This window comes from Ischnura elegans, chromosome 5 (genome assembly GCF_921293095.1).
Source record: "Ischnura elegans chromosome 5, ioIscEleg1.1, whole genome shotgun sequence".
Lineage (NCBI taxonomy): Eukaryota > Metazoa > Arthropoda > Insecta > Odonata > Coenagrionidae > Ischnura > Ischnura elegans.
In genome coordinates, this window is record NC_060250.1 from 56,221,699 (window position 1) to 56,248,000 (window position 26,302).

At 39.9% G+C, this 26,302-nt stretch overlaps 1 protein-coding gene across 1 annotated transcript in view; it reads right to left on the minus strand.

The window, feature by feature from the left end:
* Positions 1 to 3,268: 3,268 nt before the first annotated feature.
* The window catches only part of LOC124158905 (paired box pox-meso protein), a 113,414-nt gene continuing 90,380 nt past the window's right edge, over positions 3,269 to 26,302 (minus strand). The window contains exons 2-3 of the mRNA XM_046534317.1: positions 7,073 to 7,314; positions 3,269 to 6,690 (exon numbers count right to left, since the gene is read on the minus strand). Of these exons, the coding sequence (XP_046390273.1) occupies positions 5,299 to 6,690; positions 7,073 to 7,314 (1,634 nt within the window). The 3' untranslated portion in view covers positions 3,269 to 5,298. The remainder of the gene's footprint in view (positions 6,691 to 7,072; positions 7,315 to 26,302) is intronic.

A 26,302-nucleotide genomic window follows, 5' to 3' on the forward strand; every position in this document is an offset into this window, starting at 1 on the left:
ATGCGCTGCGGACATATTATATTTCAATATATCTCGCTATCAAGACATAACAGAAATTTCAGGAGAAATTCAGCGACCCACCTACCGAAGGTAGTTCTACGATTCGACGCAACATCCATCGTTGCATGGCAGCACTTCTCATGAAAAGCGCCAGAAGTAAGGCGGGGACATAAAGAACTATTTGTACTGATGGCATTTGCCGCATGATAATCGGGCGGACTATTTGAATATTCGAAGTGGTAAAAGGGAAATCCTACTTGGCGGTACGTGCACCCACAACTGGATATTAATAGCAATAAACAGTTACAGAAATTTTTGACGCTGATTATCTAATATATGTGCACGAGTTAACAACTGAAATCACTTTTCATCTCTTCCGTGACTTGAGTGTCATGAAATTGCGAAACTTTTCATCATGAGAAAGTAATTCGTGTGCAGGTAAAAATGTCTCAACTTGAGATAATATTAAGATTCCTGGAGGTATGTTTGCAACATTATTCTTTCGCAATATTGGCATTAATTCACCGTAGAGGCTTATATTCATCAATTAGCAAGTGAATTGTGTTCATGATGTAAATATGACAGGATTCTTAAGAAATATACTGTCTCTGTTAACTGGATGATCCATTGCTTTTCTAGGCTCTATTATGATTTACTTCGGCAATTTAATAAGATGTTACAAATTATTTTGTGGTAAATATTCAGACAGCATTTATTCTGTAATATCGGAATGCATATAAACCAATAACTGTGGACCTTTTGATTGATTAAAAATTTAAGTTTGGTCCTCTGAAAATGAATGAATTTCCGAGTATCTGTAAATTGACTTAGATTTCCCCATAAAAGTCTTACGCAACCACTCAAATTATGGCTCCTTCACAAACGATAGAAAGCTTGGCTGACTTCGTGAAAGATTGTCTTTACCTTCCTCTACCAAGGGGTGACATTTTTAACTACCTCAGTATCCTGATGCCTTTTCCTGGCGTTCTGTAATCCTATATGTAGCTAAAACTCGTATCAGGAACTCCAAATTCTGAGGTATACCCGGGAGGGAGGACCTTGTATTGATGGCGCCAGTGGCGTAGTGAGAGGGAGGGAGAGTTTGGGGGATAAAGCCCCCCCCCCCAGAGCTAAGAGGATATTATTTATAAAAATATTATAACGTATTTACGTAATTTTAATGACAAATTTTGTAACTAATATTAGCGAGACGGATGATTCACAAAGAAAACATCTAATTATTCACACAGCTCTAAAAACACACCATTTTGAACCATTTATCGTAAAACATTTTTGGGGGAGGGCCCCCCACACCTCCCGCTTATCCTGGAGGGTATTCCCTATCTCCCAGTATTAGATGTGCCTAAAACCTTAGAGTATATAGTCCTTTAATAACTCTATGCCTAAAACCTCCCCTAGCCTATATTTCTAGCTGCGCCCCTGGATGGCGCCACTGAAAATTACGAAAGGGTCTCGTGAAATTATATTTAGGAATCATAAGAATAATTTAAACATAATTAATTACCAAAAATGTAACGAGAAAGGTCAGATGCTAGAAGCACAACAGTAAGCAAACAGTAGGCGTTACATATTGATGATGATGACTAAATTAAAAAATACAATTAAAATAGCTGAATCGCACTCGCTGCAAGAAGTAATTTAAAGATATGCAATTAAAGATTTTTCAGGTGCCAACTGCTTTTGTGGCCGTCAATTTTTTTGAGGGGTCTGGGCGAGCCGATGAACTATGGTGATGGACACTACTGAATTGTAATAACTTTCTTTATTTATGTCTGTATTTGCCTTTCTTGATCCAAACCAATCCGTCTTCCCCATCTTTAAGTCCTTCAAAATGATATTTATGAGGACTGAAGTATCCCAAATGACATCATCTACCAGTTCAACACCATAATCCACAGTCGCTTTTGATAACATGAGAAACCAACTTTAAAGGCCGTTTTACATGGGGCACGGAATTGCGCAGGTTAGAACTGCACTAATTCCTAAAATGGCGTGGAATTGCGCGAATGCATGAACGAAATTAGGAAAGAGGCTATTTTGCCATCTCACGTCCACGCATTCTCGCATGTGTACGCAATTTTGACTGCGCCCTCGTACACACGTCAGATCGTGCAAGTACGTGCCCCGTGTAAAACGGCCTTAAAACCTATTCACAGCCCCCCCCCCACATAATGAAATTGAAAAATGGTGATATATGCGTGGTTTCCCATCGTGAATAGGTACAGCGAACTCACTGAGCGTTGCAATGAGTCAGGGGCGGTCTGGAGTAATACGGAGCACTCGGCTGGTGTTCATTTGTGGGGCTCCCCTTATCGGGGTATTCGGGGTTCTCTTCCGGAAAATTTTAGGAAATTGAATACTAGGAAATAGATTTTTACACAATCCTGCTATTCTGGCTCTTAAAAACTAGAGGTAAGTTAATAAAAAAACAACAATTGCGGAAGAAAATATACTGTGAAGATTGGAAATTTCACAGCTTGTAACATTCAATAATTTATTATGATTCGCTAAATACATATTATGCATTTGGCGAATTTGTTCCCTGAAACTTCTCTGAAATCTAAAAAAAACTCTAATTAACTTTTTTGAATAACCCTTTCAAAATGCATCAGGTTTTTTTTCTTCTGACACCTTAGAGTATATAGTCCTTTAATAACTCTATGCCTAAAACCTCCCCTAGCCTATATTTCTAGCTGCGCCCCTGGATGGCGCCACTGAAAATTACGAAAGGGTCTCGTGAAATTATATTTAGGAATCATAAGAATAATTTAAACATAATTAATTACCAAAAATGTAACGAGAAAGGTTCATTTATTCATTTATTGTCTGATCTTTTACTCTGATTATGTTGTAAATAAAGCAAGTAATTAAAGCTTTGAATATTATAATAACGAAAAATACTATGGTTCAAGTAATCTGAGTCATTTTTATTACACCTTTCACGCGCGTTTCACGACAGATGCCAGCGTTTTGGGGGCCCGTCGGCCCTCGGCGATCGCTGGCCAGACCGCCCCTTCGATGAGTAATTATATTTCCCCCTTAAGAACGGCTCAAATCCAGACCCAATTATCAAGTTCACAAAAACCATAGGTATCCCGGCGTTAGTTCATTTTGATAATACATTTGTTTTAACTATCTTTTTATTTAATAGAGTAAGTTGAGTGCCGTGTTAGAGCTATGAAGAGCTCAGCTTCTTCACGAACGATATATGATATGTATTTCAGGACTCAAGAAAAATTTCACAAGATGACTGTGTCGTGTATTTTTTTATTTCAGATAAAGTTAGCAAGCAGAAATATTTGATTATATGAAGTGAAAACATTTGGAAACCGTGTTTAACGGTTTTTACATCATACAGGACCATCTAAGAATTCTTAAAAGCCGTGGAAAGAAACACAAAGTCCATTAAACACGTCATTGACATAGTTAAAAAAAAACAACATGGACAAAGAAAGTTATCACTTGATGATGATGAATTCATACGACCACTTATTATTACTGGACTAAGTTCGAACTGGGAAGCTCAGAAAAATGTATTACCACGATTATGTCATTCAGTTCCAGGATGTGTAAATTCTATCACTTTAATATCAACGAGGCACTCAAACATTAATTTGTGGTCCCAGGGCATAAATAATACAAAAAGAACTTATTGCACCTCACGGTGTTAATAAATGAACACACTTTTAACACCTAAAGCTAGCACACTATGAATCAACACATACATCAGGAAACATACAAAAGTTTTAAGAATACCATTCAACGAATAATTACAATCATATACATCACAAATTACAGTGATCTATTAAAATGACAAATAAATAGAATGTTTCGAAATGGTACTCGTGACGTCATGCACCAATATGTGTAGTAGAGTCAGAACTAATAACTTCTACCGAACATTAATCATTTAAAAACACATTTATTAATGAATTTCCTTAATTTAGGGAATTCGGGTAATTAAATGACTTTTTCACGCGATGATGACTTCCAATGAATTCTATTATCATGCATTTGAGTCAAAATGCCACATTCTTTTAAAGTCATTTCTCATTGAGAAATGTCCTTTATTGACAATTATTTCTATCGTGTTGTTAGTTAGTACATATAACACTGTTGTCAGTTAAAATAACTACCAACCGATTTATTTCACGAATTCTTATTCCATTTAAGGGAAATAAAATACCTCCGAATTGTGGTTTCAGATCAATTTATACGAAAAATATGATAATCAGCATAAAAGTTCAAAAATATGACGGCAAGGCACTATCCATGGGGAACTACGACGAGTTGAAGGAAAAGGCACTTGAATTGGTGAGATTTTCCCAGCGTAATTCACTAACCACACACCTCGCATAAATATGACACGACCACGAAGGCTAATTTTCAATGTTTGCAATGCACTAGAGAGAGTAACCTCTGAACAAGAAGTGACATATTAGACTATCATTTTGCAATTGATGGCTAACCCTAGGCTGCCCTAAGTTAGCATCACATGGTGGAAATATTTAACAGCAGTGATTGGAATACACGAAAAGATGTAAATGCTCACGGCTCCCAATGCAGGTGCAGAACCCACCATTCAAGTGCAAATGCAGAAGCTAACCAAGCCATAAAATGTTACAGAAACATGATCTATAGAACTGCTTTCATCCTTCCGTGTGGGCTGCAGTGATAAATAAATCACCAGGACGTTAAAGCACCACCTGATTAAAAACCTCTAGTGTTTTCCCAAGTTTCATTATTGGGTAAATTCAGAAAGGGTTTCCACTTCGATTAGTCTTTCCACCTCCGCCGAAATTTTCAAGCATTGCTTTTCCTAATAACCAAGAATGTAAGGATTTATCTCCGACTGCTATGTGAAAGTCTTTCACCGGAGATGGAGAGCTTCGTTAGAAATGGAGAATTAACCCGGATGATGAACCATGAACTTAGCACGCGAGCACGTGAAAAGGTACACGATCATCCAAAGGATTTAACAAAGTTGGGTCTCTCTAAGTGGACCTGTGCGTCGTCCCGCCGATATCCAAGTAATATTGACTCTCACCACGCACTTGTAGGAAATTTTACACCATATAGCACAAAACGTTCATTCAGTCCCTAGATACACACTCAATACCGAATATATTTTTACACTTCTTGTGTCCTCGAGTCCAAATGTTAATCACCAGCTCGTAATACAAATACCAACGTTTTGAACGCAGGAGCGTAGCACCTTGCATAAACACGTCCAGACTCCATCGCCAACTGATGCTACAACCGTTGTACGGATCTATCTCAAAGCGAGGCCAATGAAGAAGCCGCGGCTGCAGCAGCCACAGCTGAGTTGCAGCTCTGCAGATAAGAAACGTAGTAGTTGTAATTGTGGTCGTGGGGAGCACCATGGGCTGCCATCACACCTGGCGCCGAGTTCACGGCGGGCTGGCCGGCGACGCTGTGGTGGGCCGCGTTCACATTGACGGCACCCTGGAGCAGGATCTGCTGGTGGTGCTGGAGGGACTGATGTTGAGATTGGTGCTGCTGAGCTTGCTGATGGTGAGCCAACTGTTGCTGCTGTTGCTGACCGTTAAGGATGTCCGTGACCGAGTGCGAACTGGGCCAAGCGAAACTACGAGGCGACGATCCTCCAGTACTGCCAGCTCCGCCTCCGCTCACTGGTATACCGGGGGCGACGGAGCAGGGAGGCGCCGCGGACCCGGGTGAAGAAGACGAGGCCAACGCCGCCGCGGCTGCTGCGGCCGCCGCCATCTTGGCGCAGGCTCCCCTGTACACCGGGTAGAGTGCGTTGTACAGAGGCGTGTACGGATTGTGGTGGAAGCCGGGTGGGGATGGCCCAGCCGGAGCCGCGACGGTATGCGGCTGGAAGTGTGGGGGTGGAGGAGATGGATAGCCTGGCCCTGGAGGACTCGGGGTGCCCTCTCCGGGAGCTGAGAGGTGGTTCTGACCGGGGCCCTGGCGGTGGAAGAAGAACTTGGAGGCCTGCGAGGACTGGTGGAGGTGCGAGGAAGAAACCGTGGAGTGTGGTGGCGGGAAAGGTGGCGAGGAGGAAGCTGAGAGGTTAGAGGAACCAGGTGAGGACTTGGCTGAAGAAGGTGATGGTGGGTTGTTGGAGGGAGAAGGGAGCAGGGGATCTGGAGGGGAAGGGTACGAGGAGGAGGGCGAGGGCACGGTAGGGGACTCTTTGGAGGCTGCCATGGATACGCAATGGTGGTGTCCCAGGGTTCCATGAGGCTGCGGAGGGGATACCAGGGTAGTCACGCCGCAGAACTGGTTGTGATGCTTGGCTAGCGACAGCAGGGGCGGGTGGGGCGTGGACGGATCGTGGTGTAGATGGTGGTGGTGATGGTGGTACGGCGAAGTGGCAGCCGCGAGGGCCGCCGCTGTGGAGCAGACGGGAGAAGAAGGGGTCTGTGGAGACATGGCAGGGCCGGCTGTTGAGCTGGGCACACCGCCTGACCCGAGCTTGTTCCTCAGGATCCGCGAAATAGAGGAGACCGAGGGAACGTTGAACTTGTCGCAAACTCCGTCTGCCAGCAGGCGATCACGGATCTCCCACGCGAAGATGCCAGGGTCTCGCCGCTTGAGTTCGCGGATCCTGGCCACGACCCTGGGCGTGGTGACCCTTGGCTTGCTTCCTCCAATCGCTCCAGGTAGAACAGAGCCCGTCTCCTATTGAGTCCATGAGGGGAAGAAGAAGGGAGGATGAGATTATAGCCACCAGAAATATCATGCGTACTATTCTTTATTTCCCGAATGTTGTTATAAATTCATTGCATTGTGATGCCATTAAATGCTCCTTATCAAATATTCTACAATAAAATCCTCACTTCTAAAATCAAACCTTGATATGTTGTGCATAAATTCAACTTCAAAATAACGAAAGTATTCGGAATATGATATGATATTTTGAAAATATTTCTGATATTTATGTGCGAGTGATAAGTTATTGTTAGTAATAGTAACATACCCTTGCTCAATGATGCATCATTTGATAAGAAAGTAATAGAAAAAGTAGCTAAATATGGATGAGAGAAAACAGAAATTTCCTCACCTGAAACCTGGCGAGTATCTTGGAGACACATCCGTGAGAGACGCGAAGCTGTCGGGAGATGTCACAGGGTCGAACGCCAAGCTGAGCCAGCTCCACGATGCGCATGCGCACCCCAGTGGGTAAGGGACGACCGTTTACGAACACGCCTCCCAACTGGTTCACCTCGCCATATTGTTGTTGTTGATGTTGCTGCTGGTGTGGCAGCTGGCTAACCAGGTGGTGCTCCGTCTGGTGAAGGTGGTCTGGAATAGCGTGAAGAGAAACATTCGAGGTTAATCACCGGTATCAAAATAGGTTATCTGCTGTTAACTGAGACTTATATGGTGCATTAAACGAATGATGTGCCCTGTCCTCATTACTCTTTTCTTTGAAATAGGTTTCTTATACTTAACTTTATCCACGAACTCTGCTCTCATCAGTGGCGAATTTAGAGGGGAGTCACCAGGCCCATTACCCTCCGCAGTCGCGGATCTATGGGGGGGCCAAGGGGCTATAACCCCCCTTGGGTATCCAATTTACACTAGATAGAATGGTAATTTTGTTCGGACCCCCACTACTACTGGGAGATTACACCCTACTTAGCCCCCCCTTGTCCCTATCCTGGATTCGCCAGTGACTCCCCTCAAATTTGATCAAAAATGTCGCTTTTCCTTAGTCCAGTAGTATGCGTATCCTTAAATGTCTAAAAATGTTCAATTTCATCCGTTGATAAGAATAAATATGAAACTTTAGGCTCCAAAATGCCGGAAACATTGGAAGATTATTTTTTTTTAAATTACACGGTAGAACGCCCCTCCCCCCCAGAGGGCTATTCCATACAATCTGGACCCAGGTCGTGACTTTCCCAAATTTGTTGCTGAATACGCTCCTGGCTTTCATCCATCCCCTCCTTCGCTTATTTCTTCATCCATCTCTTCAGCACCGTGGGTTTCGGGTATGGGTTTGAGTAGATTGAGAGTAGTCTCTGGACCTACCACCCCTTAAGTCCGAGTGTAAATCCCGGCAGTGGCAGAGAGTTATCGCCGACTACCTTGAGTGTAGCCAAGTACACCACTCCGTCATATTCTAGTCTATTTTTATCCTTGTACTCGAACTGTAAGGTATTGCTCTCTACGATTCGTCAAAAAATCCCAAAACCGGCGGATTTTCAATCATTACAGTCGAGTTAATTGCTTTTGACCCAGGAGGGCCATTATGTACCGTTAGTCACAGTAAATTACAAAGTCCAGGAAAAATTTCTCAGTTCAAATAAATCCCTTTTTAACAAACAATCAATTAGAATTTTTAACCTCCGATCCAAGTATCCCACGCGATGTAATCACTATCGCCGAACCATTGGCACAAATGATGAATTTGAGGCAGCTCAATTAATTATTGTGCACTGTAGAACGGCGGCCTCTTTTGTATACCGGTTCTAAAGGCCGTAGTATTTTTGATCTCTGATAATTTTTTTCTCTTTTGCATTTTTGGCTGCTCTTTGCATAACTTAGTAAGTCTAGGGAGCTTAGGCCTCATCATCATCATAAGTCAACAATTCCAAGATTGGCTCGTAGCTCTCCATTCCGCTTTCCTATCTACTAACCTTCTTGTATAAACGCATTTCCTAATCTATTGCATCCTTAATGACCAGGCCCACGTAATTCATTCGGGGCGGTCAATTACCCTTATTCCCGTCCACCTGTCCTTAGGCCTTTCCAAGGTCAACAATTAACTTGCCATATATTTCAGGTAGGCAATCCGAATTACTCAAAATTACTGACACTCATTGTTATTTATGACTTTCTTTTTGCGTAGATTACAATCATGGTATCACTGGTGAAAACGAGATTATGCATCGTGAAATACAATTTTTTTCGCAAATACTAAAAGTGACACTGAAGTATAGCTAGGAACTGAGTAAAAATAGGAATGTACATTTTATCAAATTTAATTCGAGGTAAGCAAAATAATAACTAATTTTCCTTACTGAATGCCAAAATTGTATCTTCACTGGTTTACAGGAAACGCAATACACCTTACCTCCATTTGTGTAAGTGCCACAAACTTTACTGCAGTCTACAAAAAATATTAGACGATTCGAGACCGTGATATTTCTCTATTTTTAGTACAGGCACAGAGATAATTGGGATACTCACCACGTATTGCGCTGCTTACTTGGATTCTAATAGAAAACAGAAAATCCCTTATCCTAAGTTGAAGTCACGTACGTCAGGTGAGACTTCCTCGGATTAATCTCGCAAATATGCATGTCACGAAAGCATATCACAGCAGTCTCTTTTCGCTTCAAAGAGAAAGGATGACATATTAGCGAAGCGGTACACGGTGGCGCGGCAGCTGTGACGCCCTCACTGAGCTGGTCGAGGGTCCGCTCTCCCCGACAAACGGTTGGATGTCACGCACTGCATATTCGCGACGGTCGCGCGACATATGAGTGTCATTTGCTCTGCTGCGATTTCTACATGCCCGCCATCGCCTATTCCACGACTAAGTTCTCATCTAAATTGGAACGGGGGAACCGCACCCTAAGAACCGCGAAGAAAAATGCGGATGGAGTGAAAATACATAATTATTTATTTATCTATCTCAATTGCCCGCGAAAATAGCACAATGAACCGCGGCCACACCGACGGTCGCGAGTTCGAGCCCCTCCTGGATAGGTTGACCCTATCTAGGAAATGTATGTGTGTGATTGTCTATTGTTAACTATTTGTTGAAAGTCCTGAGGTAAATGCTTCATCGAGCTGTTTTCAGGGGTAATTGAGATTTCGATACACGTATCTACATCATGTATCGCGATGAATTCGGAAGAGCTAGCTTCCTAATAGTAAAACTCTATCATAAAAACCTAAGCTTAATATTTATTAAATTGTGGTGTTGATTGTACGGATTCAAGATCTAGGTGCGCCTTTATTTCAGTTCTTTCGTCGCAAAGGATTAGTTTCAGTTAGCATTGGCTACCCATAGACAGGGTCGGATTTTCCCATAAGCTAACCTGGCTTCAGCCTACGGTCTCTCAAGATCAAGAGGGCCCTGCATGCAAATTTTGGCAAAAATAATTTATACTATTCTAAAAACAGTGAACACTATTATTTATTTTTTATAAAGGTTAGCACCAATCACAACATAATTCATTTTACGTATTGAGATATACATCACAGTGATGATGTACATACTTTATTATCTCTCATGTAATTTACAAACTCAAAAAATAAGATGTAAAAGGGCCTCATGAATGGAATTTCCTAGGCAAGGGAGTACCCAGGGTAAAGACTAAGGGGGGGGGGGGGGGGCAGCCATGGTCCGTTGAAGTTGTAACAGTTTAAGCATGGAAAAGATGAATGAAATCAACATTTAATAAAACTATAACAGTGTTTTATTAGTTTTTAAAATTATTCGCTCGAAAAAAATATTTTTGAAGCATGTCAAAGACTAATATGATTTTTCGTGGGTTTAAAGAAAATTTGTTGCAAACTTTAGTTTCAATCCAGTCCTGATTTTCCTTTAAGACTTTTGCGATTTTTGCGCATAAGGGGGGCAGCTGCCCTTTCCTGCCTGCCCCTTTCTGGGTACGCCCATGATCCTAGCGCCTCAATTAATCTAAATCCTTAGGACTCATAGGAAGATACCATGGTAACGAGGATCGCTAATATCTTCGCTATCTTGAGTTTGTGACCACTAATAATTATCAGAATAAATGCACAGGACCTGGACTGTAGACTGGAAATAAATAAATTATATTGGAAAATTGGCCAAAAAAATGAGACCCTTCAGTGGAAAAGAACAAGTAGGACCAATCGAAAATTACAAAAACTATATTCTGACCCAGTTATTGCAGCACCCACCAAAAGTGAACGATTGAGATGGGCAGAAAATAAATGCCGAGCAGAGCAGGAATTCATATACTAATAAAATGGTAGAGGGAATATCATGAGAGAGAAGAGGTACAGGGATACTACGCTGAAGAGACAGTTCCACAAAAATGATTAGGGGACATCAGAACAGATGAGGGGATGCCAAATTTATCCGAAGCATTCATACATTTAAAGACATGGGCATTGAAGCATAATAAAGAAGAATTATTGAGAGTAAAAGAAATAAGTTCTCTATAACACACAATTTAAAATTTATATGTGAAAAATAACTACATCTGGAAATAAAAGTAGCTTAAAAAATATATTAACCTCTCTCTGCCTTCTCAAAAAGTATATTAAGCTCTCTCAGCTTTCACGACACAAACCTAGAAAAAAATCCCACATTAAATAAATAATAGGGAGTGCAATATTAAAGAAATTAACTGGTCCTATTGATTGGTAGACTATGCTAAAAAAACTAAAAATCTTCGCATGCGTATTCAGTTCTAAGAAAAGTGTTCCTTATAAGCGGTTTCCTTAGCACCCGTCGAAATTCTCTTCTATAAACTCGTCGGCATTGCATCTGTTTCCATTTGAAAATTCCGATATTTCTTCACCACGACAAACACATCTTGACGACTGCTTAAAATTGCTGCTGCGAAAAATTGGAGAGGGAGAGAGTTTCCTACGGCGAAATGAAATGGTTCCGAGATGCGAGCAACGTATTGAAGAGGGATGCTGTGCGGAGAAGAGACGGATAAGTGGGGCGGAGTTCTCCTTTTTCGCTGTCTTGCAGTCTGGGGGCCCTCTCGTGACACTGGGCGACCGCGGTTACGAAGTCATGGGACCAGTGCCATTTCAGTTTTTCAGGGTGGGTGCCCAAGCACGACTTCCCGCTTGCGAAATTCCATTAATTACGCCGATTCTTCCGAGAGCCTAGTCGCGGGATGAGACGCATGCTAAAGTGTAGCGCTCCGTCAATGTCTTCAGCATGAGTTAGGAAAACATTTTTTTTTTAATTTTTGCAAGAGACCTCTTTCCAACATTCATGAATGGGTAAAATACCAGGGCCATGTGAACAGTATAGGCGATTGGTAGTTAAAAGTGGGGAGGCAGAATCCCTGGAAGATACTTCAAAACAGGCTCCATAAAATTAAATGCAGAATTTATGTTTAATTCACACGGAAAAAATTATCTTCATATTTTTTATAAATCTGAGAAAATCTGAAATCTAAATCTATTTCATTCACAAATATAATTCCACGATATTCTCACAGATTATTAGAATTCCCCGACTTGCTAATGCTCTAAAATGCTGGGACTGATATAATGGTCGTTTAACCACATGAATCATGGGTCAAATAAACAGGAAAAGAAAAGCAAAGAATGATCGGCAAATAAAGTGTAAAAAAAGTGTGTGAAATGTTTACAAAGGTCTTTGGTGAGTCTGCTATGAGCAAAAATAGAATTTACCTACGAGTGGTATAATTTTTTCCGAGAGGGCCGTGAAGACGTTAAAGATGACGAGCATCCCAGTACATGAACGATTGATGTAAACGTGGAAGAAGTGAAAGAAATGGTTATGAGCATCTAAACTAATGAATATATAATTGGGGCTATTTTGAAGGCGACAAAATTAATGTAGACCAGGGCAGTGGCACAGCGAGGGGGGAGTTTTGGGGGTTAAAACCCCCCCCAGAAGTGGGAGAAATTTTTAAGTTTAATCCATTTTACTGCATTGGATTGATATCACTAATAGAATAGTGTAAAGATTAATAAAATATCCCTCAGAAAGCCGTAAAACTCACCATTTTGAACCATTTATCTTAAAATTCCGCAATTTATTAATCTCGCACATACCGCTTATCCTGATGGGTATGCCATACCCCCACACACACCGGTATTAATTGCACCTAAACCCCCCCCCCCAGCCATAATTCCTAGCTGCGCCCCTGGACCAGGGGTCTTCAACCTTTTTGTAATGAAAGGGCCAAAAATCGATTTCACATCGTCCGGAGGGCGATGACCACATTAATAAAATTAAAAAAAACATATAATTTCAAAGTGCAGTGATCTTTATTGGCTAAAAAGTTCAATAAAACAATGCGATTTTAGACATAGTTTTATTTATAATTTTATAAATTTTTACTTAATTTTTGCCGAGTGTGTCAATTTTTGGTTCGTAATACAATATTTTTTTTAGCCTCTAGGGGCCGTAAGACATTAGCCGGCCGGCCGCGGATTGAAGACCCTTGCTGTAAACGAATAAATATTATTTTTTTTTTTTTTCGAAAAACTAACTTTTCCGTTGATTCCTGAAGGCAGATCGTCTTGGTATGTGCATGGACCATTGTGCGCAAACAAGCAAGCCATCTGGTCGCCGTGCTTGCTGCGCCTGAGTTCCGTCCGGGATCGTGGGGTGAGCGTTGGCGGGATGGTCTCGCTCGGAATCCACTTCCTCCCACCGTTCTGTCCATCCAGGCACGCGTCTTCACGGCCTAATGCAACCGCCTCCTCTGCCTGCAGACTCTCCTCCTATCCGTGTAACTATGCCGAAACACACGACGGAAGACCATGGGGCCATGGACCGTACGCTCTAAGCCAGCGACGTAGCCCGGGAAACACGTTCACCCCAGTGGCGGATACATATGGGGGGCCCAGGGGGCGCGCGCCCCCCTCATTCGGGGCCGCCTTCATTGCCGAAAATTGCAGAACCACAATTGTAAATTTTTATGTCATAAAATGGCATTGTCTTGTATGTGTGTAAAATCAGTTTAAATAAAATTTTCTTAAACGTAGCATGTAACTTGTTTATTTTTCATTACGATAAAAGTATAGGTAGATCAAAATATCTTTTGCGCCCCCCCCTTGAGTGTTTTCTGTATCCGCTACTGGTTCAGACCCAAACCATTCATTTTTTTGAAGAAAAAAGTAACCTATAAAACAAATTTATTCTACTCAACCAATATTTTTTTTAGCAAAACAGCATCCCGATGACCCATCGATTGTGTAATTTTAGGTGCCAAAATAGCATAAAATGTGTTTTCTAACGGTAAAAACGCTCACATTTTCCCTAGAGGAGGGTTCCAGAACCCCTGGCCCCCCAGTCTTGACCCCCCTCCAACACATCGTCCTGGCTACGGCCCTGCTCAGAGCGCAGCCGCGGATGGATATAGAAAAATCTCTGTCAAGACGAACTTCGATGACGTTAACGTGCCAGCATTTCAGATCACTTTTCAGGTCAATAACGTTACGACGAGCATCATTGACCTCGCACAGGCCAAATTTAGATGAAAAGAGGCCCTTCAGCAAAACTTTTTATGCTTGCTTATTAGAAATATGCGTTTAATTTCTCCTTTACTTTCGGTTCAGTATTTTAGTGTTCACTGTTTTCATAATAGTGTAATTTTAAATTTGCAAACAATTTGAATGTTTTTTTGAAAATTTTAAAATGTTTTTTTTGGCCCCTCTTGATCTCGAGGCCATAGGCATTCACCCTATGGTCTCGAAATCAAGAGGTAAGGACGTCTATGAGATCATCCGGCCCTGACCTCGCAAGTGATCGCTATGGACTATACGTTTATGTCTCAAGTGATCAATGAACAATTTCTGGTTGCTTAGGCTAGAACCTCAAGCAATATGCTTTTTCTGTGATGTAGCAATTTTTCATGCCCTACATATCTGTCGGCCAGTATGTTTTTTTTCGTAAAATTTTCGTAAATATGCAACCAAAATTGAAATAACGATAGGCAACAAGGTTATAATCAACCTTTCATGGCAAATTGTTATAAATTGAAACATAACAAATGCCCTCCACTTAATTTGATGGTTAATTTCTTCTCGAAATAGCCGTAAGATACACCTCATGCCAACATGCCAAAAATTAGATAATGGGAAAAGATCAACTATAAAAATTTATGTTCGAAATGAATCGTGAAAGAACAGAAACTTATCGATTTGCATCTGGATTACACATTTGGAAATAATTTACCCCCCATTCCGCATTCTTTTTTCAATTTCAAAATAGTAACACCACTGACGTACTTACCCACTCAGTATTTGGCAAAAATCTGAGGAGTCACGCATAGTTCGATGTCTAACCTGAGACCAAGTTCTCTTTCAACGTATTTATGGCAGCATGAAGCTCGGACGCGTGGGAAAACCAATGCCCAATTTCAAATCAATCGACCTGAATTCCTCAATCGTGATCTTGTTTAAAGAGATCGCAGACGTGCGCTTCTTTCCCGACATCTGGAATCTAATTCATGATCCAAATCACCTCTCGTAAGCTAAACTGAGTGAGACTTACAACTTCCTGATCAACACATACACAAGTCTCCTCCCATGTACATCAAAGAGGTACATCTTGGAGATTTTAAACTCTCTTACAGCTTGACCGACAAAAAATGAACAAACATCCCAAATAACAACGCTTCAAAATTCAACAACGCCAAGAATAAAATTTCCCAAAAGGGCTGGAGAAGTAAAGAGAAGATGATATGAGGAGCCAGATGCATTCTATCGCCGTGACAGAAGAGGAAAAGGATCAATTTAATATTTAGAGATGTGTTGTAATTCATATAGTCTGCTTAGTAGGTACGGATTTTGTCCTCAAGCAAATGAATGCTTGCCGAATGAATTGCCATAATTAATTTGAATATCGATGAAAAAATTTATAATTTTTTTACACATATTATGCTAATGCAGTACCGACGGTGTTCTTTCCGGCAGCATGGCAAGATCCCACGTCGGGAATCGCACCCAAACTTTGTAGGAATTTTTGATTTCTTCTTTTGTTCCAAATAAAATCCGAGACAGAATAAAGTAGTAATTATTATACAGATTTATATTGTCATCGAGGGTACCCAAGCAGTAAAAGAATATTGGAAAAATGATTTTGAAATTATGTATTTCAAATAATTTATGGATCAAAATTTTATAAGATGCCTTTTAAAAAGACTTTTTCAAGGTTTTAAAATAATGCATTAGGAATTACTCTTTTAAAGTTCAGCATCATGTCGTCTCATTTAGTTGATAACATATATATACGGGTGTGTGTATGGGTGAAGAGGGGGGTTAGTTCTCAGAGACATGACATTCCTCCTGAAAATTTATGACAGGAGTATAAATTGGTTGATATAAAAGTGGACTACAATAGAAATTACGGCTATTTTTGGAATATTTATAGAACAATGGGCCACTATATCCCCGTCCACCTCAGACTTCTTAGCCACTGTGCTTTAAGAAGGCATACATGAGGCGAAACTAAATTTAAGGCATTTAATGAACTAAACGCATTGAGTCGCTTTTTAAATTTGCTCATTTTATTTATTTTTAAAGTAATTTGGCGAATTTTTAATTTTGCTATTCTAAAAAGTGACGGAAGTAGAAAAAAAGTGGTCAGAGCAAAAAATGTATGGGATTGAATTGTCAAAAATAAAAAAATTCAAAAAACACCTATTTTCCAATTGCGCCAAAGGCCAAACGGTTCATGGAAAAGAAGCCTGAGAGATGAAATTCGTAGGAAATTTGATGTGAATACTTTCATTTTGAACGATAAGTTAGTTGAGAGAAGTTTAAAGCAACAGAGTTTCACACAAAACAGTAAAAAAATAAGATTCGGAACTTGACCTTTCTTAGCATATTTTGGATAGCTGCATTGGTTTGGATAGTTTACGAAATGCTGCCAATCAACCTTAGCCTCGGATGGAGTGCCCCATAAAATATAGAAAAGAAGAAATTAAAGCTAGCCCAAAACTTTTATAGCCAGGCCATTGGTTAGTATAAAATGAATGTACTATCTTTCTTACGGACTGCAAACTTTTGTACCCTTTCCGTTCACCTTACTTTCACCGCGGCACCAAGTATATAGACCCTTCGACTCGCGTTATTGGGAACATGAGCACCAAATGGCTGGCCTCATCATTGTGCCCTCGGGCAGTAAAGGATACAGAAAAAAAGAAAGGGGGAGGCGCAAAATATTAATGCAAAATTTTAGATAGTTTTATTTGAACTGATTATACGCATATACAAGACATTGCTATCTTATGGTATAAAAAAGTTACAATTATGGTTCTGCAATGCTCAGAAATGCAGGCTGCCCCATAAGGGGGGGATTTGGCCTCCTGCGCCCCCCATATGTTTCCGCCACTGCCCTGGGGTCATGAGAGGGCACATCCTCTCCCTTCGCTAACATTTCAACTGCAACCCCTGCCCTCTTCCTTCAAGCATCCAAATCCACGACGAATATCTCAGGAAGAAAAATGGTTCAACAGGCAAATAAACTCAAGATGGGAATGTGAAAACCGTGACATAATTTCATCTACATACTACCCCGCAAGCCGGTGTGCGGCGGGAGGAATTGACCCTAGATTACTTAACCTAGCCAGTCACGTGATCACTAAACTCTCATAATTTTGACGATGCTATTTTTTTACCCTCCAATCAGGTTATGTTTGTGCTTTAAACCAATCAACTTAAATTTTTATTATAGTGAAAGTATATCTTAAAGTTTAAATCGTATGTCTTTCACTGAAAATATTTTTTTTCATTATTTTTACTATGATCTATGATAATATTTTTATGTAAGGTACTGGGTAAAAATATTTAAAATAGTCCTAGTGTTTTATTACAAAATACATTTTTCAAAACTTTGGAATTTTGATTTGGCGTGTCGTAAAAATTGCGAAGGTGTAGTGACCCTGAGTTAAGGCAGCAGTTGTCAACCAGAACGAGAATGCAAAAACAATTAGGCGCTCACCGTGAGAGGTTTAACTGCGTGCCTTAAGATCGACCAAGCATTTATTTAAGTCTTTAATTCTTCTCGGAAAAAATGAATACCCATATTTATTAGCACAGAAGAAATATCTACCAAATTTTATCGTTGCTAGAGCATCAAATGACGTCACAAAATTTCCTCAGTCCTATTCATCATTAAGGTTAGTCACGTCGATGCCACACAAAGTTAATAACACCCACAGCGGTGACTCGAAAAATTTTCTCACTCACGCATTCATTGATTCAACCCCATCGATGGTTTAAGTTAGGTAGGAGCTCAAGCCACACTAACTCACAGGCATGAGAATTTCACTCATTCAGACATTCAGAGTGAGGTGGCCACTGCCCAGTCCCTATGCCTGGGCCACATAGCGCTTGGAGAAACTGTATTCGCCAAATTGTCATTCGCTCTAAAATAAAACTGATTATGCGTCTTAATTATTTTTCTTGTTCTCAAACAATTCTTAATTAAAGTGTATATTAGATAAATAATGCTATATTATTCGACCCCTTATGATAAGTGTCTCCAAAGAAATGATGTACCCTCGAGTCTTAACACAAAAAATATAAAATGACTGCTAAATTAAAATAATATATATTAATTATTTTCACTTTTATTGCTTTCCATTTTTTGATAGAATAAAATGGTCCGAAATGTATATCGTTACTTTTTTATCTGGTTTTTAAGGCAAAAATAAAAGTAATGGATCTTTTCGGTTTCATTTCGAAAAAAAATCTGGCATCAACGCGACAACTTACAATATTGGTGACATGGCCTTGCGATGGAATCTATTGGTATTGAAAGTTTACAATGTTTTTCATTTCAAAGTGTAATGCGTGCAATTTTTCACTGTGCTCGCTCAACTCGCCGAATATCCATAATTAGGGAAATTTGCATTCGCAAGATGGACACAGTTGCTGTTTTCACGAAAAATTTAATGCTTGTATCTTTAACAGAAAACAAAGAGTCTCTTCTATTAATTTGAAACGGTTAACAAAACTGGAAAGGCATTGAATAGGGTGGTTTCCTATTTTTTTATTGCCTAAATCGAAAGATTATTACTTCTGGAGTACGTATTTCACGCTTTTAGATTTTCAAATGACGACATCTATTTTTCGCGATTAAATGACAAGTGAAAATTTTCAAGCGCGCGAAAACGCGACGGCTAAGTATGAATGCTGGGAAAAGCCCGTATGACGTCATTCTGGTTCCGGCTGCCACTGTGTGAGGCCACCTTGGTGCAAGGCTATGATCGCGCTTACACGACGCAGGCTTAAATAAGGATTATTAATACCCTGTCAAACGAAGTAAGCTTTCCGACCGTAGGCAATTTTAATAGGCGATTATTAAAAGATGTTTCCCTGAGCTCTGTGCCTCATGCATGAATTGGTAATCTCAGACGATGTAAAACTCCTATCTAATCGTACAGAAACTAGGTCCCTGTGACGTCACGTGGAGTGGCATCGCATGGCCGCCAATCTGGCATTTTTCAAATGAGGTTAAATAATTTTTATGGTGGGCATTATTAATTACAAATTAATTACAATGGTGGGCAACGAATCGCAATTAATGCCTTTCGTTTTCTTTGATGAAAGAAACTACCCTATTTCAGTAAATGTCTCCCAGAGCATCATCCCGAGTAGGTACTTGCGACCTAATTCATCCTCGCCTACTCACTCTCCGTCTTCCTCCTGCTGTTTTATGGCTCGTTGTTTCGTCAGAACGAATCTCCGCGCCTACTTCAGCCGTTTCAATCCCTGCTTGGCGCCCAGAACTCCCGTCTCCGAAATTATACGCGCTCGTTTCCTTCGAATGCTTCGTGGTGCGTGCCGGTACTCGGAGAAGCGCAGAACAGAACACCGAGGAGATGGGAAGGAGTGGAAGGAAGTCACAAAAAAGCCAAAGAATACAGCTACTTTAGGAGCGGCGAACGAAAACATGACAACACGTTAAAGTGTTTCGTTCCATTCAATACGGCTTAAAAATTTCCCAAATAATCGATATAATAATCAATAGGAAATCAATAAAATTAAAAATAAGTAATACCTATTATTTTGCTTAATCTATCATTTTATATTTCTTTGTGTTTTGACTCGAGGTTACATAATTTCTTTTCAATCAATGTGTCTGTGAAAGATTCTCAGCGAAAGTGAATGGGTTGGGTAAACTCAATGAGAATCACGGATTGAAGGTCATTAGGAAATTTACATGGCCATGCGGTTTGGTTGACCTTTTGAAGCTACAAATATGAGGCTTTCCATTCTAAGTGTGTCCATAAACGCAACGAGAGGATTGAAATTGAGAATGTCATCAGGATGCATGTGTGAGAAATTATTTATGTCGAAGTGAATGGGGTATATATGTTAAGAATTGGGACTCCTGTAAGGATCAATGAAGGCACAATTGAATGTATATCTATCCAAGAAGAATCAAGTGACTGTGGACAAAAGAATTGACAAAGAATTCTATTACAGCCATATAATTCCCAAACAGACATTTCTGAGTATGTTACTATAAAGGGCGTGCCCAGGATCAAAACTAGGGGCGGGGGGCAAGCTATGGTTGTTCAAGTTGTAGGTAAGATTGAAGCATGGAAATGGTGAATGAAATTAACATTTTAAGGAAACTGTAACAGCTCTTTATTAGTTTTTAAAATTATTTGCTTGAAAAAGTATTATTTTCCTTAAAGACATTTGCGATTTCATTGAAAATAAGATACTTGCCGGCGCAAGATGTATAAATTAGCTCGGGATATATGCGACATATGTGCAGTATTATTTGAGGAAAACTTTGAGATTCATTGTAAAAGTTCTTGACACAGTTCTCACACATTTGCACCTTTCCACAGCGAATTTTTTTTCCCAAATTACGTTTAAAAACTTGGCTTTTATTCTGTATTGAAAGACTAACACTTGATTTATGTTAAATTAAAAAATCAGCTATGAAATTTAAACAATAAATTGAATTTCTTCACCATGTAAGGTTTCGGCACATACACCCACAACCATTATGATGGCACTGAATCCTTTATCGACTAAGAAATTAAAATTGGATAGAAAATTTATATTGTTTTTTTAAATTTTTACATGGACATAAACAATGTTCACAGATATTAGCTAAATACGCTAAATCAACTTTCGAAACAATATTTCCTGTTCCTGAAATAATTTTTGCTATACTCCAGGTGCAGAGCGAGGTTTTTGTGAACATAAAATAATAAGCCAAATTCTCGCAAAAGGGAAAGAGCCAATGTGGAAACCACAACTGACGGTGGGGAGTTGGAATTTCACGGGGAGGGAGACGAACGGTTAAAATTCTTAGCGCAGTGGGATAATTTCGCCGTGGAGGGAGAGTTCGGGAGGGAGTCGGAAGAAGATGGAGTGTCCCGTCCGTCTTGTGTGTGGCGTCGGCAGATTAAGGTTACAAGGGCGAGCCCTCGCCTCTCAAAACACGTGCGACCAACTAACTACCGCCCTCCGTTTAACGACCGGAGGGGACACATCCACGAACCCCCCCGGATATTCGGAGGGATGGACCACCGGGCATCGCTCGTGCCGTCTACGAATGCATTGATCTGAGAAATATGCGATGCACTCCAATAGAAGATTATGACGCCAGTCATCCCACGGTGGTCACAAAAACGCAATGTTTGCTATTTATCCGGAAAACCCTTGTGAAAGTAATGTAAGATCTTACATTATCCCGGGGTATCAGTTGCAGAAATGATTCACGGCTTCTCCACCGGGTAAATTGGCGGTATGCCTCTCGACGTTTCGAATAACGACTTGCTCTTCATCTTCAGAGGATCTTCTGAATTGAATTCTGAACTTCTGAAACAGTCAGAGGATCCCATTACGATGAAGAACAAGTTGTGCTTCGAAACGTCGAGAGACATGCAACCAATTACCCGGTGGAAAACCAGAGAATCCTTTCTCCCCCTAGAAGCTATCACCTCGCCTCGCCGGAATATCTGGTTCGTTGACTACACTAGGCCCAGCCGTTTAGGCTGTTTCCAGTGTATTTCCAATTTTTTTATTTCAGCTATAATTTTGCTCTATAGTCACAGTATGGCAGGAAGTTTATATTTTAAGGGGAAGGAATATGGTTGGGAAGGAGTGCAGAGTTAGTGGTTCTGTGCCTTGCTATTTGGTTCGGGTTATAATGCCAGAGTTTATAAGTTTAATGTTTTCAGTCCGGGGGAGTGATTTTTTTTAATGTTGAGAATTGCTTTTAATTCTTGGAGTGTTGAGGTGATTTACAGGTCTTTGCGGATGTCCTCAATTCTGATGATCCAAGGCACTGCTGCAACTTTTCGGATGATAATATTTTCTGCCTTCTGGATTTTCAATAGATGGGTTTTAGATGCCATCAGCCAAACTAGAGAGGCGTAGCTAATTAGCGATTATATCATGGTTTTATATAAAATAATTTTGGTTTTTAGGAACAGTTTTAGCCTTTTCTGAAGTAGTGGGCCAAGAGCAGTGGCTGCGGCTTTAGCTTTCGCTGTGGAGCTGGTGATGTGGTGGTTCCAAATGAGTTTTTTTCATCCAGAAAAATGCAAAGGAATTTTGTTGTTTCTTGTCGTTTAAGTTCAATGCTCCCGTAGAATATTGGAGCACCGACGCCTGCTTTTGGTCTGCGGCTGAAGGTGACCTGCACGCATTTCTTTGAAAAGCTGTCTTATGTTTAAAAAATGATATTGGCAAAATTTCCTCTCATTATGATAACGTTAACACTTTATACATTGAGGGTTGGTTTGAAAATATTACGATTTTTAGTTTGAAAATTTTTAGTTTTTCCTCCATTTTCATCCTCCCCTTCCAGTCGCATTGCGTCTTTCTTCGCCAAGAATTACTCGTTTATAACCTTACTTATAATTTAGAAATTTTAGAGTCGAACTTTGTCCAAATTTTCCTGTACTTCAAAAAATAAATATATTTGAGAAAATATTGAGGAAAAATTTTCAACTTAAACGTACTGAATAAAATTAAGAAGGCTCTTTCATTATAAAATTCTCCAATTTTTGGACGATATCTCAAGTTTTAAATGAGAAATTCGTCGTGAATAAAGACCAATTTTGCGGGTTTGATGCTTCCTCTTTAGGAGGCAGGCTTGAGAACCGAAGTTTACCTACGTCATTTTCATGAAAATTTTGAAAATATGTTATTCTATTAATTCCTCATAGACTAATGGTCACAAAAACATGCTTTTTGTTTGCTATTATCTAGAAATAGAATTAGAAATACGGCTCTTGTACAGGTTTGCATATCTGTTTAAGCTGCATGAAAATTTTATTTAATGCAAGAACGTACGAGTCTCTATGTAGGCAGAAAGAGATATCATATACGCGAATTTCCGTTATATGTACTATTAGAATAATGATTAAAATAAAACGGAATGTACACCAGTCTTTTAAAGCTAGAAGGCAGTAATCAAAGTAAGAATTATACTGTGATAAAGTTAGATCTAGTGGCGGATCTATGGGGGGCTAAGGAGGAAATATATGGATATCCGATTGGATATCCGATTTGCACTAGATAGAATGATTATTTTTTTCTCCTTATCTTGACCTCGTTTAATACATGTTAAAATATTTCTTGGAGTGTAGGTCAACGTATGTTATGCAAAGAAGTTATGGCCAACGTTTCTGCTTACTTAAAACCATCATCAGGGCTTAACTTTGTACATAATGTACTTTATACATTTGTTTTTTTATAAACAAAGTTAAGCCCTGATGATGGTTTTAAATAAACAGAAACGTTGGCTATAACTTTTTTTGCATAACATACGTTGACCTACACTCCAAGAAATACTTTAACATCTAGATAGAATGGTAATTTTGTTCGGACCACCACTACTGCTGGGAGGTTACCCCATACTTAGCCCCCCCTGTCCCCTATCCTGGATCCGCCACTGGTTAGATCACACAGGTTACATAAAATTAAAGTTACACAACTTTAGTTAAACATTGGCGGGCGGTATTGGATATCTTTTCTCATTCACCACAGGGTCTCACGAGGAGCAACACCATTGAGGGGAGGTTATATTCACAGTGCACGAGGCTAATGGGAGCAAGGGTCTCCTTCGAGGGTCGTGGGGCAAGGCAGGGGAAGAGCGCGAGAAGAACCGAGGTTTGGGACACTTGTGACATTTATGGGAGGGAGAGCGACTCCAATTAAGCCGAATGGAAAAGGGGCACCCGCGTCTCCAGATGGCATTCTCCAGCAACGCAGCACAACCGCAGGGATAGGCGTGCGCGCCAAAAAATTAACTCGAGAATTTCTCGGATTTAATTGAGCTCATTGACTCCCCACTTTTTTCTCCACCAATGTCAAGCCACAAGAAAAAATATTATGGGATACTGTGGGCGACTCGAGAGGGGCCGCTTACCATATGGAATATTTCTGCCTGTGGGTGGTCCATTGGGATGTATTGACATGATAATCTAAGTGATAATTTGTCGACTGATGAGGAATTGAAACATTTCACAAAAATATGTGGTGATGAAAAAAAATAAATGGCATAATTTTTCCCCTTTTAGCTCCCTCTACAGATATATTATTATGGTCCAAAGTCATGCGATCATTTTTCACGTGGAAGTCCAGGGATGGCGGCAATGACAGCTCAAATGATGACACTGATACTTAATTATTTACAGAGATGGCAGCAATGATAGGGATAACCACCCACTATTTCCATCATTTGTTGCCGTCGCTTTTTCCCTAACTGAACACGTATGTGAAAACAGCAACAGCAAATCGGCGTACGAGACCAAACACATACTGCGCCCATGTCAATGAGGATGAATATAGTAAATATCAAGAACAATTAAAAATACGATAAAATATAGAAAATGATGGCGTAAGCGATCACCTTCTCTGTAGTTGTAAAACATAGCAGACTCGATCTCTGGACATGTGTATGAATAGATTCCTTGGCCTCTATACGGGATCTGTGATCACAATATTTAAAAAAAATAGGATTTCACAACACAAATCATCAGTAAAAGGTGGTATAACACTGTGTGCTCTTGCTAGCCACAGCATAAGCAATGGCCATGTTTTTGATTTTGACAACGCCGAAATTTTAGATCATGAGGGGATTATTTGAAGCTGGATTTATTAGCACTCTTTTCCATTCCTCACAGAATCTATCCCTTGTAACGTACCCGATTTACTTGATTGACAATTAAGGCATTATTTTTCGATTTTACCTAATGGTGCTATTAAGAGGATGTGTTTCAATGATACTGGATAAGCTACAGATATTATTTTCACCAAGGAACATTTTCAAAATGAAAAAGCATGTGGGTTCAAATCCCGGCCAAGCGAAATTGTTATTTTTTCAAGGAGAATATCATTCTTGGTCTAAATAACTTTGATAAAGTTGATGGCTTGAGGCATAACTTAGGAAAACGATTCATTATAAAGAATGAAAAAGTAGAAACTTTGTGGTTTCATATGAAATATTTATTCACACATTTACACGACCACGGTTAAAACGTAAGACGTCATCATGGTCGTGTAAATGTGTGAATAATATTTCAAGTGAAAGCACAAAATTTCTTCTTTTTTATTCTTTATCAGACTTTGCATCAGTGCATGCAACCGAAGATAAAGTTACTTGTTAAATTCAAGAATATGTAAATACTTATGATAATAATGGAATCAAAGTACGTTCAATGAAAAGTGTACTGCTATGCATGTTCCACGCTTAGACTTTTTCTCCATTAAAACCATGTGTGACCGTAAAATATTATTAAGAGACAGTTTCCTATTTCGTCTAATACAAGAATGTATACCAATGTACGTCACTTATGCCCTTCATTTGCGAGTAAAAGCGTGGCGAGTTTGAACTTCTGAGTGCGACAACTAAAAATCGCTGAACTTCTCAAAAATTAATTCCACTCATTGGTTACGATATCAAAATCACACCATCATCAAAGGTCGGCCGATCTCCGAAGATGACGAGTTATTTAATGCAGAGGAGGTGGTGATAAAAATCGCTAAGTTTCACTAAAAATCCTGCTAAGTCTTCAAAGCCATCAAGTTGTGATAGCGAGTAGATAGAGGACTAGAGTGGAGCGAGTACTAAGTGAAGAAGGTATGTTTAAAACCTTTTTTGAGGAAAAAATGTTATGTAAGCGTGGTAGGGAGGGGAAAAGAATAGAATCTGTATTTAAAATTAAATGTATTAAGCAAAACTTGGAATTGATGAGAGAAACTCAATTTGGTGGATAGCAGACAAGCGTTATGACTCGCAAAATACTCCGTGAAAATTCTCGATCCAACGCTCCATAACTTTTAATTTTAATAGTGATAAAATTCCACCTTTTTAATACCCTTACTATCATGCCTAAAAGCTGAGATAGATAGATAAGTGAAAGTACATAATGTGTAAAGAAGTTTCACCTTCTCCTCTATCATTTCACAGTGTCAGTCAGTTCGTAATGGGCAACGTACGCAGCGAATCATCTATTTTCCCATAAAACATTTACCTCGCTAATTGCGTGCCCCAGCAATTGGCCACCCGGGCTCAGCTTCTTGAGTTCACCCTAGTCTTTCCATAGAGAGGGAAAACTTCAAAGTAGGGATTTAATGG